The following is a 17,993-nucleotide window of genomic DNA, read 5'->3' on the forward strand; positions in this document are numbered from 1 at the left end:
GAAAATAATATTTTTTTTAATAAGACAGAGGTATTTTATCATACCGTTATCGAATGTAGGTTGTAGATCTTAATTATAAAAAAAAATCTCCTCTACTAATTTAACCGTTATTTTAAATAAAGTTAAAATAAGAATGAAAAATCCATTTTTTTTTGATCGAAAGAGAAATTTTATTTAGAGAAGAAGAATGTACATGTAAATCTACCAGAGGTAGAACAGAAAATGACAAATAAGCAAATTACAAAAAGATAGAGTTCCAATTTTGAATCTGTGAAGCCACAAAATCTTGTGTACCTGTTGCTGCTGCCCAAACTAAAATAGAGGATTTGACAGACAAAAACAGATCATCATCTGTTTTGTAAATATATTGTTCCTCAAAACGTCTGCAATTCCTTTCATTCCAAATTGTATTAACAACCGCTGCTGGTATTAGATCCCAAATATAATTCCCTGTAGTGGAAAAATGATTATGGTGCCAACTTTCTGCCAAAATTCTCATGGAACCCGGTAAAATCCAACTCCAACCTGTATTAAGCAGAATGCTCGACCAAATCTTATAAGCAATCTTACAATGTAAGAACAAATGATCCTGAGATTCTACACCAATTCCACACAGAACACAAGAATTATGGAGATCCATACCTTTGTGTTACAAGATATCAATTGTATTCAGTTTACCGTGAATCAAACACCACATTAAGATATTAATCTTTGGTGGTATTGTCGTCTTCCAAATGAACGAATAAGGAAAGTGATTAACTCCATCTTCTGCCACTAATTTAGCATATAGTGATTTCACAGTAAAAACTCCCGTGTGGTTAAGTTTCCATCTGCGAGTATCCGTCAGATCATCTTGAGTAGGTGGATTGTCCCCTATAGTGGTAAGTAGTGTAGCAAATTCCACCACCTTTGTATTTGAAAGAACACGCCTAAAATCAAACTTCCAACCACCTTCTAAAGATATCATTGCAGCAACTGTTATATGTTTATCCCGGGTAAGCTTATAAAGATTAGGATGTGCTTTTGCTAATGACAAATCTCCACACCAAATGTCATTCCAAAAAGAAATTAAACTACTTGAATGTAAGTATAAGGTAGAATTGGCACTCACAAGATTAGCAGTTTCCGCAATGGCTCGCCAACAAGAGATACCATATGTTGTAGCAATTTTACCGGGATTCCAATAAGAAAACTCTGAGCCATATTTCTCCTCTATTATCTTGTACCATAGCTTTCTCTTTTCGACACCAAACCTCCAACACCATTTTGCAAGCAAAGATAAATTCATTAATCTCAGGTTACACACACCTAGGCCGCCTTTTTCTTTAGTAGCGCATACTAAATTCCAGTTAACCAAATGAGAAGTCTTTACTCCATCTTTATATTCCCATAAGAAATTGCGCATCTTCTTTTCGAGTATTTTAATAACAGAAATTGGTGCTTTGAACAATGAAAAATAATATGTTGGAAGAGATGACAAGATGCATTTGATAAGAACGAGCTTACCTCCCTTTGATAAAGAAATACGTCTCCAGACGGATAATCTGGCGTCGAATTTCTCTATAATTAGGTCCCAAATTCTCTTCGAACTGGACTTAGCACCTAACGACATTCCCAAATACTGGAAAGGTAAACAGTCTATTGCACAACCGAATTCCTCAGCCCACAAGGCTAAGTTTGGGACTTCTCCAACAGAAATAAGCCTTGTCTTGGCAGCGTTTACCTTTAAACCTGCAATGTACTCAAAACACTGTAAAGATGAAAACAGATTATGTAATTGCTCCTTGTTATTTTAAACAAAGAAAATCGTATCATCTGCATAATGAAGGTGATTCACTATGGTACTTGTAGGTGTGACTGAGAAACCGCTGAAAAGACCCTGATTCATAACTCTATCTATATATCTGGAAAAACCCTCCATCGCAATGTTGAACAAAAGAGGAGAAACAGGGATCCCTGTCGAACTTCCCTTGTACTTGTGAAGTAACCAAAAGAAGATCCATTAATTAAAACTGAAAATGATGAAGTAGCATAACAGAACCTCAACCAGTTGCGCCATTTTGAGGTAAACCCCATTTGAATAAGCACAAATTCAAGATAATTCCAATTTATTCTATCAAACGCCTTCTCCAGATCAATTTTGCATAAAATTCCAGCATTTCCAGACCTTAGTCTAGAATCTACCAACTCGTTGGCTATTAGGGTACCATCGATAATTTGTCTGCCTTCGATATACGCGCATTGCACCGGGGATATGAGTTTATCCGTGAAAAGTTTGAGTCTCGTGGATAACACCTTGGCAATGATCTTGTAAACACTAGTAAGGAGACATATAGGTCTACAATCCTTGATTGTTTCGATGTGATCCTTTTTCGGTATAAGAGTAATAAAAGTAGAATTATGCTTAGAATTAATATTACCTGTGGTACAAAATTCATTCACCGTAGCCATAAAATCTCCTTTGATGAAATGCCAACACTTCTGAAAGAAAATAATTGGAAATCCGTCTGGGCCCGGAGCTTTGTCATTTCCTAAGTCCCTGATGGCACGTACGACCTCATCTTCATTAAAATCAGAATCTAAGATAATAGCTTTTGTAGCAGTGATGGAATCAAAATCAATCCCTTCTAAATCAGGCCTAATAATTTCTTCTTCAGTGAAAAGTGTCTTGTAAAAACCCACAATATGTTCTTGTAACCTCTTCCTATCAGACACAAGTTCATTGCCGACGTATAATTACTTTATTCTATTGTATCTACGTCTCGCAGAGGCATTGCTGATGAAGAATGAAGTGTTTCGGAATTATGTTTTCTTATCTTGTTTACTAAATTGTTTTATTTGCATTTTTTTACCGTTTCCCAAGCTCCAAATTTGCAGTCTTGGCATCAGCAGTCTTTAAACAAAAAAACATACCGAAATTGAGCTTCTCACATCTCTCTGGAGAAGCAAGGGCTACGAGGATAAAACTGCAATCTTGTTTTACCATGAAACCTTGAAAATGCATACTGGTGATTATGTTTAAGAGTTTCATATTTAAAATTGAACTAAGTAGCCAAGTAACAGTGACACTAGTTCAACGATAGGTTGTGGATACAGTACTCAATATGAAAAAGCCGCGAATTCAGTAAAATTAAAGAAGAGTTAAGTTGGAAATCCTCCTATACGATTATTTTATTTAGTGCCCGTACTGGATACTTCTCACGGCAACTTCTTGATTATTGGGCAAGATAATTTTTTGAGTCGCTTTGGAACAAAAAAAAAAAAAAAGAAAAAAAAACCTAAGGTCCGGCCTGAATCATAAAGGCCGTAAGCTGTGTACAGTTTTGCTTTGTAACGTACACCAAAGTCGATAAAAAATATAATGCTGACGAGTTTCGAATTATTATTTTTTTGATAAAAAAAAAGATTATTAAGCCTATTCCTATCCACATGACAAAAAAAAGCTTTTTGGTGTATCAGGTGGCATGGCAAATTATTTGTGCAATTCTGGGAAAACCACGGAGTGACCGAGTTTCTAGCGACATTGACTCAAGCGCTGGCGTTATAATCAATATCGCCAACGTTCGACTTTCTAACGTCTATAAATACCGCACCTTGTTCTCTTCTCTTCTCAACTCTTCTTCTCAATTATCTTTTGATTTTCTTAAACTTCTGTTCTTAAACTTAAACAATTATCTTTTGATTTTCTTAAACAAATATGGAGAGAAGAAAAAGAAATAGAAAAACCAAAGGATGTACTAGTACCCCAGCTAGTGGAATAAGTTTTGTTGTGGATACAAATTATGAGTTTGGTAATATCAGACAAGTAGCCGGTGAAGGTATATTCTCTAATCACCTATCTGACTATAAGGGAAGGTCATCATTGGCAAGAAGCTGATGATTTGATCTAGGAGCCAATGGACAGAAATGAATACGTAGTTTGGTTTAACACTATTTTCAAGACCAATATTTCTATGCAACCGCAAAGTTTTGGTCGGATGGATTTCCCAGCTTTAGGTAGGATGCCACTTGCAGATGAATTTCTTCATTTCCAACCTCTACCATAGATGGGTGACGCATTTGCATATCCTTCTCAAAGTTCATCTTCAACCATGCCACCATTTTCTTGGGAGGTACAGACTATATCCAGCACATCCGGAGAGGTTGTTACTTATCCAATTGCTTCTAGTGCACTTGATCAGACTTATCCATACTTGGGGATCAATTTTATAGAGTTGCAGTATCAGACCCAGTTGAACGATTATCATGCTCTAGTTCAGGGATTTCACAAATTTAACTTGGATGAGTTGAAAAAACTGAGGGACAACATGATGTTTGACATGAGTCAAGGATTTGAGGGTAGTGACGGTTCAGGTAGTAGTAGGGGAATGAGTCCCAATATTAGAGGAATGAGTCCCACTGGTAGAGCTGTTAGAGGAATGAGTATCAGTGGTAGAGATGGTAGAGGAATGACTCAAATGAATCCCATTGGTGGAGGAATGAGTCCAACTGGAAGTCAGCAAAGTCGTGGAAGTGAAAGAAGATTGAGATGTCGTTCTATGCAGGAGTTACCAGAAATTTCTACTCCAAATATAGTGTTAGATAGTCAAGTAGTACGTAGTGGTGAAGAAAACATTGGCTTGTCTACAACTCTTGCACGTATGTTTAGTCATATGCCAACTTACATAATGACTCCATATGGTGGTGTGAACATGGAAGTAGTTAGGCAATCGACTCTATATACCCCAATTGCCTCCACCCCCCAATTGCCTCAAGCTCATCAGCATTTCAAACATTCCAGCAGCCATTGCAGCAAACTCCTCAAGAATATCAACAACACGTATATTTCAAGATTTGTATCGTGTTCCCATGCTCCCTGAACCCATTGCTTATCAAGGTTATGGTGATTTTGATGAGACTCAAGAACCAAGTGAGTTTCAAACCGGCTCGCTAACTGATATGTTGAACAATACTCTTGATCCAGAAAATGCGGGCAATTGGATCTTTGGTCAGGCAGGAAATGGACAAGGTAATGAGTAGTTTAAATATAAGCAATTTAGTTGAAATGTATTTTTTTTTAATTAATGGGAACTTTTTTTAGTTTAATATTCAAATACAAACTAGTTTTACATTTCATTAAAAATTAAGATTGCAAATACAAACTTATAATTTGAATCCATGTACATGAACATTGTAGGGTTCATAACATTCTTCGTGACTAAACCATCTTCTGTTATCTTCGGAGAATTTGGTACGAGCTCTAATTTTTAGTTCTTCATTTGACAACCTAGGATTATCCCCTTTTATCAACCACATAATTTGCTGATATTTTCTAACATTGTTATTGATGAAACAATAACGATTTTGAAGACACTCATTTGTTCTTCTTGGATTTACATGACTTAACGTCATGAACCTTTGAAACATAGTGTCCCATAAGTTAAAAGTCTCTAATTGAAATCTATTGCTTGCAACTGAAACCCAACATCGAATTAGAGAAACATCTTCCTCTGGAGTAAAATCCACTTCGGTTATGCGAGCACTAGGCATGTTGAAATGAATTTAAAGTTGAGTTGGAATGGGTAGAAGTTAGGTATTTATAGAGGGGGAAAATGGTAGCCGTTGGATGAAGATATGATAAGCGTTGATCAGATCAGCGAGCGACAACTTGACTAACGCTAGCGCTGGAATGACCAGCGAGCACTGACTTGATCATCGAGCGATGGACACTCTATCGCTCGCTGGAAATTCCGTCGTGTATGCCTATATGTTATTCCTAGCATATAGACATATGAGTTTAGTAATTTGACATACCCATAATGGGTGCATATATGCCAAAAATCGGTGTTTGGTGTATACATGGCAATAGGCCTTAGAGGAAAAAAGAATGTACAAGGAGCAACTTACAAGTAGTAAGAGGCTAAAAGAAAAAAGAATACAGAACAAGCTAAATAAAGACTAAATCCCAATTAAAAATCAGATTACTAGAATTTCCTCTTAAACTGAGTGTGAAAGTACTGGTAAAACTTACGAATTCGATAACCACTGGACTGGTATCATTAACCGATAACTTTACCTACTACAACGGCATCAGCAAATTTCCCAAATCCATCGCATACAATGAATAACAAGGCAAAACTTACGCACTTGTTGACACACAATATCTTCTATTTTTATTTAACAAGCTTGTTTTCTTTAGACACATAAGAGTAGGTTTTACGAGATCCCCAAACTCTAGAGTGGATATCCGATTTGCTGACCTCAAGTCAGGCTTCGGAGCAACTACTAAACTCATATGTCTACAATATACGTTGCGTCATAAGAAAGAACTAGACGATAACTGCATGCATGAAATCAAGGACCCGATTAAGTGAGAAGTAAATGAAACGACTATAATAACATGGGATGACTATCACTTCGTTAAACTGTCAGCTATTAAAGTCCACTGGTTCCAATCAACTTAGTCAATCCATATGTTATAGCCATGGCGATCCATCCTCCAACCAACACCCTAAGAGAAGACTTCAACAAAGGTGCTTTCCCTAAAACAGCCCCTAACCCTCCAAACACCAACAGCGCCAAACTCGTCGCTCCTGTCACCACTCCCAATCTCACCTTATGATCTTTTATAAATGCCGCTGCTAATAACGGTACCATAGCTCCAAGGGAGAATGCAATTGCTGATGCACCAGCAGCTTGAAATGGGTTTGGCAAATTTTCCTTCTCGTCATCACTTTGTGTTTCCTCATCTTTTCTTGCCATACTTTCTCTCTTTATTTGTGCCAACTCAATATCAAGTTGTGAATAAACTGAGACAAATTCTCCGATAGCCATACTACAAGCCCCGGCTATCAAACCGGCAAAGCCAGTCAGAATCATAAACTTGACATCTTCTTTTACAGCTCCTACTCCCATCATCAGTGATACTGTCGACACTAAGCCATCGTTGGCTCCAAGGACAGCAGCACGAAGCCACTGTGCCCTTTGGGAGTAATCAAAGTAGTCTTTGTTATCTTCGATTATCTGTGGTCGTTCTATATCGATATTGGACACCGATATTGGTCTAATAAGATTAACAGGTAGAGTTGATGTTTGGTATGTTTGATTAGCTTGATTATGGATATCCATGGAAGAAAATGAAAAGAAAATGGGCAAGTTTGTAGAAGGAATTTAGTAAAGAAGAAACGTACTATTGCTGATGAGAATTGCAGAAGAGTTTATGAAGGAGCGTGGTAGCCACACTCATCTAATAAAAGGGTATTTTATAGAAATGCGATGGCTTTGTCTTTTCTCGATTGGTGATGGTGATGTGCACGTATAGTATTGCATGCCCATAGTATGTTTTTTCTTATTGAAGTGGTACATGATATTGCTAAGATTTTTTGTACTAGCTATTTATCAATGAAGTAACGAGTGCACACATGATTTGCAAGAATAAGACTTGACTACATTTGACAAAAAAATAAATAAAAGTTTCTTGTAGCACAAAAATTGAGTCAGCTATGTTATAGAAGCTGGGTCTGTTAACAAAATTAGAAATCCAAAAAGTTTATACTCAATACTTAAACAAGAAAAATGAGAACAAAAAAAAAGTTATTTTTCCTTCTTTTTTTTTCTCAGTTTTTTTGTTCTTTTTTGGTTTTTGCATCAATCCGTATGAAGCCGTGTGGAAGCACATTACTGCTAGCTAATAAGATAGCCGATGAATTTCTGTTATGCAAAACGCCTAAAGTTCCTTGGTGCTATCTTGAATAAGATGCATGGGATGGGAAAGGGAACTGATAAATTGCAACCAACTTCACAAGCTAGTTGTTCCAAGCATCCATTACAAACTTACTACGAGTAGTCTAGCAAATCCGGTTAAAGCCAAAGGAAAAGGCCTTGTAAGGTCTTGGCTTCTCTTTGTTTTTAATGTTTCTTTTACCAAAAGAAGGCAAACAAGATTAAGGACATACAAGACGTTTACCACCAAGAAACATTACAAGGAGGGTAAGCCACCCTGAACTTCTTTCATTTTAGTGATAGGTTGATTACCACTTGGATCTACATGCACTATATTTCAAACTTTCAACCTTTTTGAACTGTTACATACACTCTATGGATCCATAAAGAGGATTTGTTTTGTTTTATTACATGAAACTTTGAATAGAAATGATAGAAATATTAAATCATACGCACCTTGACAAGGGATTGTTTCTTTTTATTCTAACAGGTTAGTGAAAGTAAATTATTAATATGAACACGCTAATGGATTGCTGAATCGTATATGCACTGGTAGAGCACTTTTAGAGTAGATAATGTTAATAAAACGCTAAGGAGTGTGCATTCCACACACGATAGCCACCACATATTTATGTTATTTTGATGGACATCGCATTTGTATGTATCAATGCAATCATGAAACATGCATTCTCTCTTGACCATTCATGGTTTTTCATATTTATTATTTTTCAACATTTTATTATCTTAATACTCCCTTTGGACAGTTCCAAAAAGATTTCTCACATATATATGGCTATCCAAAATGGATTAATGTCCTAAAGTTGCATATACTACCTTCGGTTCAAAAAGGTTGGTTTGTTTCGTGTAAAAAATTATACGCGTGAACCCAACTTTCATTATCCTATTTATGCTCTTTCTTGATGGTAACCTTGTTTGTTTAGACAAGGGACACACAATACAAGAGTGAGTATTTTTAGAATCAATGCAATCAAAAGTACGAGATAAGAAACGAAAACAATCCTCGCTGGGATGGCCTAATCGGCAATGCCATATATCCATTGGCTTCTTATTTGCAATAAAAGAGAAAACAGAAGGACGTAAGCTAAAATGGTATAGGCCCGCAATGCGCCTACTCCATCCAATCTCTTGTTCGTTTGAAGGTCCTGGAAGACACATGAGTCATGAGAAAATTTAATACAACACTTGGTTGTTTTGGTTAGTTGACTAACCGATATGAGATTGAATTTAAAACTGGGAACATGAAGAACATCAATTAATTTGATTGCTGGGGATAAATCAATATTTCCAATATGGTTCACAGAGGTAAACGATCCATCTGGCAATTGTACTTCAATTGGTTTATCAACCATAAGTTAAGATGTGTGAAAGATGATATAGAAGAGCATATATGGTGCGTAGCACCACTGTCGACAATCCAGGTAGACAAAGAACAAGTAAATACATGTGGGAAGGAAGGCAACAGGGCAGTAGAGACCGTACCTGCACAGGTTGCTGCTGGAGAAGACACAACACTGTTGCTGTTCGGGTTCAGTAGGTGAAGCAGCTGAGCGTACTGCTCAGGAGTGATCGATGGGGCCATTGGAGCAGCAGGTACAGCAATGGAGGCTAGAGCATTGGGAGCAGCAGTGTGGACAGCATCAGCAACCTGAGAGTTGTGGGCAGCAGCGTTGGAAGAGCCATTGGGATAGCCGTGAAGCTTCCAACAGACCTGGCGTGTGTGACCATGTCGATTACAGTGATCACAAAAGGGTCGAGGTCGTTTGTTGCCATAGGATGGATTCCCAGGGACTGGACGGAAGTGCGAGGAATGACGCTGTGGTCTTGCATCTGTGTGAGAAGCATTCAAAGCAGCTGATTCAATTAGTGGAACAGCAGCGGAATTTATTCCTTGTTTCTCTTCTTCTTGGCGTACGAGGTTGTACAACTTAGAAGCCGATGGCAATGGTTCAGTGACTAGGAGTTGTCTTCGCAAGGAAGATAATCGATCTTGAAGCCCCTGTAAAAACTCCATAGCACGATCTTGATTATGGTGTTCAATAATAGACTTACCAGCATGGCAAATACATGGTGTTGGAGGCCGAAAAGAATCCAATTGATCCCAAAGAGTTTTGAGCTGGGTGTAGTATTGAGCAACCGAATGATGCTCCTGTTTCAAGGTGGAAATCGATTGCTTGATTGTATATAATTTTGTGGCATTGGACTGAGCAAAACGACTCTTCAAGTCCATCCACATCTCATGAGCAGTGTCGAAAGACATTACACTACGACCAATTTCTGGTTCACAGGAATTACAAACCCAACTGCCAACAAGATCATCACAGCGTTGCCAGTACGGTATATCAGCTGGAATGTATGGCTTAACAATTGTGCCATCGATGTAGCCTAGTTTGGCCTTGGCACTCAAAGCCTTACGGAAACCACGAACCCAAGTGGCATAGTTTTCACTTGTGAGAACTGGTTGATAGAGAATAGTAGTAGGATTGTCTGCCGGATGAACATCGTAAGGACTAGAAGGATGAAGGTGAGGGTTAGAATCAAAAATACCAGTGTTTGTGCTGTTGGTGTTTACAGTTGGATCAGAGATATCACCCATTGGAAGCGATGAAGAGAGAAAATCAATTGTTGTTGTTGAAGCAAGATTGGCTTGGATGACAGCTGATGCCGGGAGAGTCTTAGCCCTGGAGAAGAAATTTCACGGCAGTTGTGAAGAGAACTTGTTTGGAAAGAAAAAAAAACTCGTTTTTTTTTTTTTTTTTTTTTGTTTGGAGAGAAATACCTAGCACGAAGATACCATAATAGATTTTAGGAGACAGAGTTTAATGAATTCACAACTGTGAATATTTTGTTTATTCTTATTGATATATATAGTGAATTAGATTACATAGGAATTAACTAAGAAGTTACAACAAATAGAGATATTCTAGGAATATGACTATATTTACGTAAGACTAAAACTAGGAAAGAACTAGTAAACTGGGAAACCTAGTAAACCTAGTAGACTACAGATATATCGCTAACAGGACGGTCGAGATCTAATGTGTAATACTAAAACTCTAGGAACTTGGGCCTTTCTCTACCTATGAAAGGGAAACAATAACTTATACTATTGTATCCAAGGAATTACTCATTACAGATAAGGTCAAGAGAGAGCAACCATGACCTCCACAAAGATATTACCGCTGCTCCAAAGATGCTTGATGTACGATGGATTTGCGATACAAGGTATTTCTCTTAAACTAGTCTTGCATATTTTATTGTGTGATTATCATGAAGTTCAACGATTCTGAATTAACGTTATGTAAAATTAAAACTTATACTTGGCATCTAGAGCTAGTGTTTAAAACTCATGATCATCCGTTGATAAAATGCAATAACGTGTTATTTTTTGTCTGCTGCTATGGTTTCAAATTTTACATCAAGTTATATACATTTCATCCTGACAATGTTTTCATGATTGATCAATCCGTAAAACTTAAATCAAAATTGAAAATACAGAGAAAATATGCGCATTAATGCTTAGGATTTGCCTCTTCCCTAAATTTGGAAGGGAAAAGATATCATCACCTAGTGGATCTGTGGATTTAGGTTACGCAATTTTTATTCATAATGAGTGTGCGCTAATAATGATAATATGCTGGAAATTAAATTAAAATACGAATTTAATTGTTAATGGATATAAAAATCTTCCCACAAAACTATTAATGGTAATAAGTCAAAATGGTCATAAATGTCCGTTTCATAACTAACGAGGGTGTCCAAAAACGTTTTGTTTCCATTCATGAACCAACCATTCGTCTTTTCATTTTTAATCTATATTTTTGTGGTGTGGTGTTAATGTGACCGCATACCATATTTAGAAAGAATTAATTAAAGTTACAGGTGAAAATGCTAGGTTATTTAATTGACCATATATATTACTGATTAAGTTTAAGATAATCGGGTTTAAAGGTCTAATTACAGTAGCCTAATAATGCTCTAGGCCCATTAACTAATTAACTAAGACCGATTCAGTCCGACCAATTTTTATATTCATTCCGTTTTCATTTGTTTTTGCTCAATTGAATTAACCTTGGACCAGGTTATTATAAAAATGCATTGTCAAAAGTGAAACTAATTATTAATATGCTTCCGCTTTATTGAAAATTAATGTACATATAATCTGAGGCGATTTCTTACCGAATTCATTATAAGATTTTAATTTGAACCATGTTTGACACTGTAAAGTTTGTGTGTACGTTATGATATGGTTTGTGTGCTTTTGCATTAGGGAATAGTTTCTCTCAGATTATTATTTTTCTTTTTGGATTTTATAAGATTATACTTGAAATTATTATGGGACTCTATAGTTATCACCACAGTGATGCTAGGGTGTTATATCTAAATATAATCATAATGTTATTATAAGCATGAATTTGCAAACCGTAAAATGTAGGTTTTGCAGTTATCGATATCATGTGATAATGACATTATTTTAGTTGATTGGCTATCACCACTGTGATGTCAAATCACTTTTGGCCATGATCACAGATTTTCTAATGCTTGTAATATTGTTTTTTCTTAAATATATTAGAACAGAATTTACCCACAGGAAATTTGAGTTCATGTATTTAAGAAACATTGACTGATATGATTGTTGATCATACATTATGGATATGAACTGATTTGAATCTTGAGGGTGTCTTGTGTCATTATGTTTCACTTTTCTCCCAATGTTGATGATAATTTCAATTGTACGTATAAAATTATTGTGCTTAAGATTCTTAGGTCATAATTCTTTAGCTATCACCACAGTGATACTAGAGTGTTTTATCTTGGCAATAATAATAATTTTATTGTAAGCACGAATACACCAAGCCGTAAAGGCAAGGTTTAGTAGTTATTATAACATTATTTTTGAGTTGTGTGGCTATCGCCACAGTGATGTCAAATAATTTTTTCAGTCATAATCGTTAACATGTCAAGTGCTTATAATATTGTTTTTCTTGAATGTATTTGAATAACAATTACCCACAGGTAATTTGAGTTCACATGTTTAAGATAACTTTGAAGTGTACAATATTTGTGTTGGAAAAACGATTAATAAAAATACTTTTTAAAGATTTTAATTTAGTGTTTCTTTTGTGAATGAAAACTTATTAGTCCCACATAGTGGAGTTTCCACTCTTTAGTTGTTTTTGAGAGACTATATAAGATTTTTAGTCCCACATAGGGGAGGAGCTCTTCTTAACTTGAGTTTGTCAATTATATAAACAAATTCACTTCTTTGTAAAAGCATGGAAAAAAAAGGGGTTGCTCTATATTCTAGAGGGATCCCTACACGGTAAAGGGGTTGATCTATATTTTAGAGGGACCCCTAAGGGAAAACATGTGAAAGGGGTTTTTCTATATTTTAGAGAGACCCCCAAGGGAAATATTTTGTATTGCTTTCTTTAGCATTCGCGAATTTCCTTATTGTTTTTTCGGAGTTGCCAAGCTCAAGTTGAGCATCTACTACATATGCTAGTAATAGGTGTATTAGGGTGTTTAATCCTGGAGATATCCGTCCTGTGAGGGATATAGCATCACTCTTGAGTGTAGCCGGGCGCTAATGTCTTAAGGACAGGGTGTTGAACACGCGACTCACTCTGTTTTCCAAAGTTTTGCCCTGTTGTTGTTGCGGAGATATGGGGAGCTTGTTCATTTCGTCAAAGCAATCACTTTCACTATCAAGGAGCTAAGTATCAATAACTTTTTGTTTATTTGATTTTTCTTTGTTTTTGATTATTGCACCCAACAATCTTAAGACATTAGATATTTGTAATAATCGAAAATGGTTGGTCTTGTGAATCATGGATGCTAATTATGGAGTGAAAAACAAAAAACGAATTTTTGGTCAGCTGTAGAGTTTCGAATTTATCTCTCAACTGGATAGTTGACTCAGAGGAGTCTAAGTCTACCAGTGGATATGTTTTCACTCTAGCAAGAGGGTTTGTTTCTGGAAGTTTTTCAGATAAACATATATTGCTCAATTCATTATGGAATCTGAGAGTATTGCGTTAGATTAAGCACGAGAGAGGGCCGAGTGCCTAAGATGCTTTTTAGAAGACATTCCTCTCTGGCATATATTGTTGGGTGCAATAATCAAAAACAAAGAAAAATCAAATAAGCAAAAAGTTATTGATACTTAGCTCCTTTATAGTGAAAGTGATTGCTTTGATGAAATGAACAAGCTCCCCATATCTCCGCAACAGCAACAGGGCACGAGAGAGGGCCGAGTCCTTAAGACATTAGCTCCCGGCTACACTCAAGAGTGATGTTATAGCCCTCACAAGACGGGTATCTCCAGGATAAAACACCCACCTACTACTAGCATATGTAGTAGATGCTCAACTTGAGCTTGGCAACTCCGAAAAAACATTAAGGAAATTCGCGAATGCTAAAGAAAGCAATACAAAATATTTCCCTTGGGGGTCTCTATAAAATATAGAGAAACCCCTTTCACATGTTTTCTCTTAGGGGTCCCTCTAAAATATAGAGCAACCCCTTTACCATATAGGGGTCCCTCTAGAATATAGAGCAACCCCTTTTTCCATGCTTTACAAAAGAAGTGAATTTGTTTATATAATTGACAAACTCAAGTTAAGAAGAGCTCCTCTCCTATGTGGGACTAAAAATCTTATATAGTCTCTTAAAAACAACTAAAGAGTGGAAACTCCACTATGTGGGACTAATAAGTTTTCATTCACAAAAGAAACACTAAATTAAAATCTTTAAAAAGTATTTTATTGATCGTTTTTCCAACAATCTGATCATGCATTATGGTAATTAAATAATCGACACATGATTTTACGTTATTTCTTAAAAGTGCATAAAAGAAAATTTACATAAACTAACTCATTATCGAGTTGAGTAACCTATTACGAATTTTTCTTATGTTGTCCAAAACTTATTGCATCCTCTATGAAATTGAGGTTTTATTTTTGATAAATTTCTCCATATTTTTGAAAATGATTTTCATTGACTATTTAACACCTTTCATATTAATTCATCGTATATCCGTTATTTATCACGATCTTTAAGCTTGTATCATATTTAAATGAGCGATGCATCAAAGAATTTTTCTTCAACGAAATTTCATTATTGAGTTATATTTATAGACTTGCTTCATGCTCGATTTTGGTTTAAGAAAATTTTTATTATGTTTGGATATTTTTCGATTATAGGGTGTTGATATTTTTTCACAATTTATGTATGGCATGCTTTTGAATAAATGTTCGTGATTGATGTTTTAGGGTTACTCATTATTGTTTATAAGCGACTAAATTTATGATCAGATCAAGTATGTCCATATCATTGAGTGGGACTGTGAAATATCACAAGAAAAGATTGTGTGATATTTGCAATTGTACATGTTTGCTGGATAGTTTAGTTATCACCACAGTGATGCTATGCTCTTATCTGGTAAGTGTTGTTTATTTTGAGTCCTCTTAGTTTGATTTAACGATTACAACAATGCTGCTCACAGGTAGTTTTTTCTTCACACGCTAAACAAGCATTAAGGTTATCTAAATGTTTCATATACATGTGAAATAATATCCACCCATAGGTGACTACAATTCACATTATATTAGGTTGAACATATTTAGAATTATTGGAGTTTGCTAATACATTTTAGGACGTGAATTACCCACAGGTGATTCTAGTTGTAGTACTTGATAGATATAATGTTGAATTATGAGAATATAAAATATCCACAAATATTTTTCATGTCTTACTTTGTTCCTTGATAAGGTTTTACCCACAGGAGAATCCTATTGAAAGTATGAAACTATTTTAAGCTTAATTGTCGTTTATCTCTATTATAACTTTCAGTCTTTTTCTTATTACTTGTTGATTACGATTATTTTGTAGACTTTTAATTAATGGTCCAATTTTTGGAAGATAAAATTGTTTATCACCTGATGTTATTTTTCACGTTATTGTGTACATCTATAAATTGCATTATGAATCTCAATCAGTGGATGTTTTCTCGAACATTCATTATTGAAATTGAGAAGCAATTATAGAGAAAGTGAAAATCATAAAGTCTGACAAAGGTGGTGAATATTGTGAAAGGTATGAGAAAACAGGATAATATCCTAAATCTTTTGCGCAATATCTCCAAAAGTTCGAAATTATTGTTCAATACACAAGGCCAACTTATCCTTGGCATAATGGTGTATGACAAAAGGCAAAATCATACTTTTATGAAAATAGTTAGAAACATAATGAGTTATGCATAATTGCCACACACCTGTGAATGTATATTATTTCTACAATTGTGTGATTTAAATAGATTTCCGAATAAAGTAGTTTCACAGACACACTTTGGACTAGAAAGGTTGAAAACCTAGTTTAGATCACATTTAAGTTATGGTTGTTTAGTTGGAGGTGAGACTTACATTTCCAAGAATGAAAATTGTTTTTTAAAACTATTATTGTTTCATTTGTTTTCCTAAATAATCCAAATGGTATTGTTTAACGTTCTAACTGTAGTATGAGATTTGTTGAAACCGAAAATATAAATTCATTAGTGATGGCATAATCGGTGGGAGTTCGTGGATATATCTGTTCAAGAAGTCATGATAATGATCCTTTATTTAAGATTTCTACAGATATTGTGAATCTTCTCATTGTCGGAATGTTAGATAATGAAAGACCACAAATTGATTAATCATATATTCCATAATAAAACTACCGCCAATAAAGAAATTTCCTGATAACAACATTTACTAGCATTAAGAAGGTCTAAAAAGAGATTGAAAGAAAGTTGTTCATGTTGTTTCAGTGATTTGCTTACAAGAATTTATTTCATTTTGATGTGGAATGGCAAAGACTCAGTTTATGGTTCACAAACTATTATGTGTATAATTATAATTTTGGTTAATGGATTGATGCTATGTTAGCTAAAATCAATGGTTGAACGTCAAGTCCGGGAGATTATTTAGTTGCACGAACGACACAAAACAGTTGTGTGCAAGTGGGTCTTTCATCCCTAGCATGATTGTAATAGCATAACAAAATGATATAAAGTTCGAAGTGCAGCCAAAGATTTTATTGAAATGATGCATTGATTATAAATAAGTTTTTCTCTCGTGTCAAAGAAAGACTTATTCAGAATTATCATAGTATTTTTAGTATCTCAGTATGATTTAAGAGTTGCATTACTCAAATGTGAAAATAGCCTTTATTAATGATATATTTTGGTCTACAATTTTTAGAAGTAAAAGTATGAAATTTAAGCAGCCTCCCATATTGGTATATGAAATTCAAAAAAACTATAAATGTTTCAAGTTTTGGATGAAATTATTATAGATTTATGCATATACCTCAAGATCAGTGGGAGAAATACATACTCTTGGTCATGTATGTTAAGACATACTACCTACAAGTAGTGATATTGACTTTATGCATATCTCTATATTTTTTGAAATAAAGGATATCAATGAATCTTACCATGTGATAATACATATCATATGGATTACTAAAGCTCTCATATAAGGCATGTATCGAATATTCGAAGAATTTTGAGATAATAACATATTTAACAGATTTTATTTCATGTTGGATAGAGGATATTAATTTAACCTTCATTACGTCTTAATTCTGATATGAAACTTATAACAAATTGTTGATATGTTAACTAAATGCCTTAAGAATCGAAGAACAAATTACGGGAAAGCTATCAAGAATTTTGAGATATTATCTTAACTTTTATGTCTTATAATTAGTTAGCAAACCCAACTAGAGTTGATTGGGTTTTCAGACTTCATTTTTGTGGATGTATGGATTCAATAAATAGAGAATCCATTAATTCTAGTCCCACAATTGAGTTTGAATATTTATGACTGCGACACTTAGAGACTTAAGGTTTGTCTCTACATTGCTGAAATTTATCGTCTTAGCTTCGCAGCATCAAAGCGCGATATGATACAAAGGGAACAAAACACATGAACCTTGAGTATATATGCGTGAATTAAGAAATTCAGAAGCAATATTTGTTCATGTATCACTTAAGCACAATTGCATTCAGAGATGCACTTAATGAACAATTACCTTTTAAGACCTCTTAAGAAAAGATTAAAATCATAGGTCTGCGGGAGTAATTGATTACTGAATTCAGCTAATTTATGTGCTTATTTTTGAACACTTATTGAGCTCTTATTAATGTATTCTGAATATATTTTTGTATCCATGTTTAGTATTTTTTTATGTGAATGGATGAATGTTTACGAAAATCGTATTTCTTAAAC

General features: G+C 35.0%; 2 protein-coding genes across 2 annotated transcripts; both read right to left on the bottom strand.

Annotated features, from left to right (window-relative positions):
• Window positions 1-649: 649 nt before the first annotated feature.
• On the bottom strand, window positions 650-2,986 carry LOC113305077. Its single transcript, XM_026554185.1, has 3 exons — window positions 2,853-2,986; window positions 1,977-2,704; window positions 650-1,731 (listed from the first exon to the last, which is right to left on the bottom strand). The coding sequence occupies exons 1-3, from the start codon at window positions 2,984-2,986 to the stop codon at window positions 650-652; spliced, it is 1,944 nt and encodes a 647-aa protein (XP_026409970.1).
• A 2,941-nt stretch (window positions 2,987-5,927) lies between these two features.
• Window positions 5,928-7,203, bottom strand: LOC113303039 (vacuolar iron transporter homolog 3-like). The gene has a single exon (XM_026552027.1). It carries the CDS (start codon window positions 7,105-7,107, stop codon window positions 6,415-6,417), a length of 693 nt encoding a protein of 230 aa, XP_026407812.1. The 5' UTR covers window positions 7,108-7,203; the 3' UTR covers window positions 5,928-6,414.
• Window positions 7,204-17,993: the final 10,790 nt, after the last annotated feature.

Source organism: Papaver somniferum, chromosome 8 (assembly GCF_003573695.1).
Source record: "Papaver somniferum cultivar HN1 chromosome 8, ASM357369v1, whole genome shotgun sequence".
Classification (NCBI taxonomy): Eukaryota; Viridiplantae; Streptophyta; class Magnoliopsida; order Ranunculales; family Papaveraceae; genus Papaver; species Papaver somniferum.

Excerpts from the sequence above, each read along its gene's own strand:
- LOC113303039 (XM_026552027.1), bottom strand. The coding sequence starts at position 7,107 with ATGGATATCCATAATCAAGCTAATCAAACATACCAAACATCAACTCTA.
- LOC113305077 (XM_026554185.1), bottom strand. The coding sequence starts at position 2,986 with ATGGTAAAACAAGATTGCAGTTTTATCCTCGTAGCCCTTGCTTCTCCA. Across the intron at positions 2,705-2,852 it reads AATTTGGAGCTTGGGAAACG|GAAGAGGTTACAAGAACATA; the intron begins GTAAAAAAATGC and ends TGTGTCTGATAG. Across the intron at positions 1,732-1,976 it reads TTCTTTTGGTTACTTCACAA|GTTTAAAGGTAAACGCTGCC; the intron begins GTACAAGGGAAG and ends AGTACATTGCAG.